General features: G+C 54.1%; 2 protein-coding genes across 2 annotated transcripts in view; one reads left to right on the top strand and one right to left on the bottom strand.

The window, feature by feature from the left end:
- Positions 1 to 1913, bottom strand: part of PTSG_07237 (uncharacterized protein) — a gene marked incomplete at both ends in the record, with an annotated part of 2149 nt that extends 236 nt beyond the window's left edge. Inside the window, 6 exons of the mRNA XM_004992600.1 lie at positions 1 to 69; positions 307 to 611; positions 829 to 952; positions 1101 to 1265; positions 1582 to 1748; positions 1891 to 1913. The exon at positions 1 to 69 is cut by the window's left edge and continues 236 nt beyond it. Of these exons, the coding sequence (XP_004992657.1) occupies positions 1 to 69; positions 307 to 611; positions 829 to 952; positions 1101 to 1265; positions 1582 to 1748; positions 1891 to 1913 (853 nt within the window). The remainder of the gene's footprint in view (positions 70 to 306; positions 612 to 828; positions 953 to 1100; positions 1266 to 1581; positions 1749 to 1890) is intronic.
- An 85-nt stretch (positions 1914 to 1998) lies between these two features.
- PTSG_07236 (TKL/LISK/LIMK protein kinase) overlaps positions 1999 to 2500 on the top strand; it is a 6915-nt gene continuing 6413 nt past the window's right edge. Inside the window, exon 1 of the mRNA XM_004992599.1 lies at positions 1999 to 2137. The gene's annotated coding sequence lies outside the window, so the exon portion shown is untranslated. The remainder of the gene's footprint in view (positions 2138 to 2500) is intronic.

Genomic DNA, 2500 nt, shown 5'->3' with positions numbered 1-2500 from the left:
GGAGGATGGCCTGGTATTCGCGCCCAATGGTTGACGCCACATGCTGCAAATCCGACTTCTCAAGGCACGCTGCACATACACGGGGGAGGGAGTGGGCGATGGGTTGAGAGGGGGTGGTTGATATGGCATGGAGCTGTCGTGCAGCCAGTGCCAGGGCATACGCACACGCGTGCGCGCACGCACTCACACACATGAACAAACAACCAAACACACACACAAACAAACAAACAAACCAAACCACACCAAACCAAACCAAATCAAACCAAACCACCAAAGACATTCAAGCATGACTGGGTGATGCCCCACCGTATGCGATGCAGATGGCGAGCTCGTTGATGCGCCACGAGTGAACGACGTCGCCAAAGTCAAGAAACCCGGAGACACCACTTCCGTCCTCGCTCATCACGATGTTGTGGTCGTTTGCATCGTTCTGCAGCACACACGAGGGCAAGGCGCTGGCCAGCTGCGGCACCTGCGCCTCGTATCGCTCCATCACCTTGGTGGCGAGCGCACGCTTGCTGTCGTCTGTGATGTGGGGCAGGAACACGTGCAGCTGCGACAGGTGCTGCAGGTCCCACAGGTGCACGCGGTGGCAGCCCGGGTGGTCGAAGCTGTCGCGTGTGTGCAGATGATATGGGTGGATGGATGGGGTTGAGAAAAGGTGCACTGGGAGGGGATGGAGGGGTGCGCATTACGATAGCACGCTCGTGCAGGCACAACTGAGAGTACAGCAGCACGCGCAGACGCATACACACACATACACACATGCGCACACGCGCACACGCACATTTGCACAGACACACACACGCGCGCGTACATGATGCTGACCTTTGAAGGGCAAGGTCCATGCGTGCGAGGGAGGCGCCGAGGTCGGCCAGGACGGCGTCCGTATGTTCAACCTCGCACATCAGTTTGCCGGGCAAATACGCAAGCAAGCGAATGCCATGGCGCACTTGGTGGCAGCAAACGCATGAAGGCGTACAGCAACAAGCAACAAGAGCAAATGTGAGCGTGTGGTGCAAGGCAGGGACCTCAAAGTGGAGTGTGCAATTTGCTGGAGGCGCAACCTGTATGACAGCAGCGGCAGTATGGCGCGGTACCTTTCTTGCCATCTGGTCGCTGGAGCTCCTTGTAGATGATGTGTTGATTCGGGTTTGAGGCGAGCGGCAGCGGCACTGGTGCTGCGACCTTGTTCTTGTGCAGGTGCAGCAGCAACTTATTCTGTGCATCGAGGAACGTCTCCCTCTCCGGCCGTGAGTCCGCTCCTTGAAATGTGACGCATGTAGTGTGTGTAGATGTTGTGCGCGTGTGTGTGTGTTGTGTGTGTTGTGTGTGTGTGTGTGTTGTGTGCGTGTTGTGTGTGCGTGTTGTGTGTGTGTGCGTGTGCGCGTGTGTGAGTGTGTGAGTGTGTGTGCGCGCGTGTGTGAACAAGGTGCTTTTGGGAGCAGTGTGAGCAAGGTGCTTTTGGGAGGTGCTTGTGCAACCAGTGCGGTCAGTTCACATTTACATCCCACAACGCCTGACTAGTCGCCTCTCCCATCTCCATAGTCCACCACACACGCATACGGTGCGGCCACGCACCGTTGTGAACCTTGAACACGAAGCTGCCTCGTGTTGCGGAGATGAGGTAGTTCCTGTCATCGTAGGAATCAAACTCCTTCTCCACAGTGGCGTTTTCCAATCCAAACTCCTCCTGGCACAGCTGCACAATCAGTGCCGAATCCACCTTTGGCGGCTTCAGCGCCTTCCTGGTTCACAGGCACACATGCACATAATCAATTAATGCATGAGCCAGTGACATACGTGATGTGAAGCTGCGTGGATGCGCAACGTGGTTTGACATTGTGGTCGGTGGCACAGGCGTGCGCTCACTCGCTCGCATCACCGCACCTCAAGATTTCTTCCTCGCTCATTGTTGATTATAATTCGAAGTGATGTTAATGGGTACATCTCCAACGTGGACAAGGGTTAACTCACCATAAAGTAACATCGAATCAACAAATAATCACCATCAGACTTGTGACGTTTTTTTTTTGGCATTCCAGTCAGCCACACGTCTGTTGCTTGTTGCGAGGCTTGTCGCTGGCTCGCTTCGCTTGTTTGCATTGACTCTGAAGACAAAGGACACACAGAAAAGGTGACTCAAATGGCCAAGTGGGCGTGGATTGTTGATGTGTGTGTGTGTGTGTGTGTGTGTGTGTGTGTGTGTGTGTGTGTGTGTGTGTGTGTGTGTGTGTGTGTCTGTGTGTCTCAGAGACACACACTGTGAGAGAGTGACACAGTCACTCACACCGTGTCTGTGTATACACACAGACAGGTACGCGCAAGCGAGAGACGAGCATTGGAGGGGGTGTGTGTCTTTTAAATCAAAGTAGCAATTAAACCAATGGGAAGTAGGGGACAAGGAAGAAACAACACACATGCCATTCAAAGAAATCAGATAACCACGTGAACAGAGAACAGAATTGATCGGATGGTGGGGACCCACCCACCCCATAAC

This window comes from Salpingoeca rosetta (genome assembly GCF_000188695.1).
Source record: "Salpingoeca rosetta unplaced genomic scaffold supercont1.16, whole genome shotgun sequence".
NCBI classification, from domain to species: Eukaryota; class Choanoflagellata; order Craspedida; family Salpingoecidae; genus Salpingoeca; species Salpingoeca rosetta.
The sequence above is the reverse complement of the archived record's forward strand: the minus strand, read 5'-3'. Positions and strand labels throughout refer to the sequence as shown.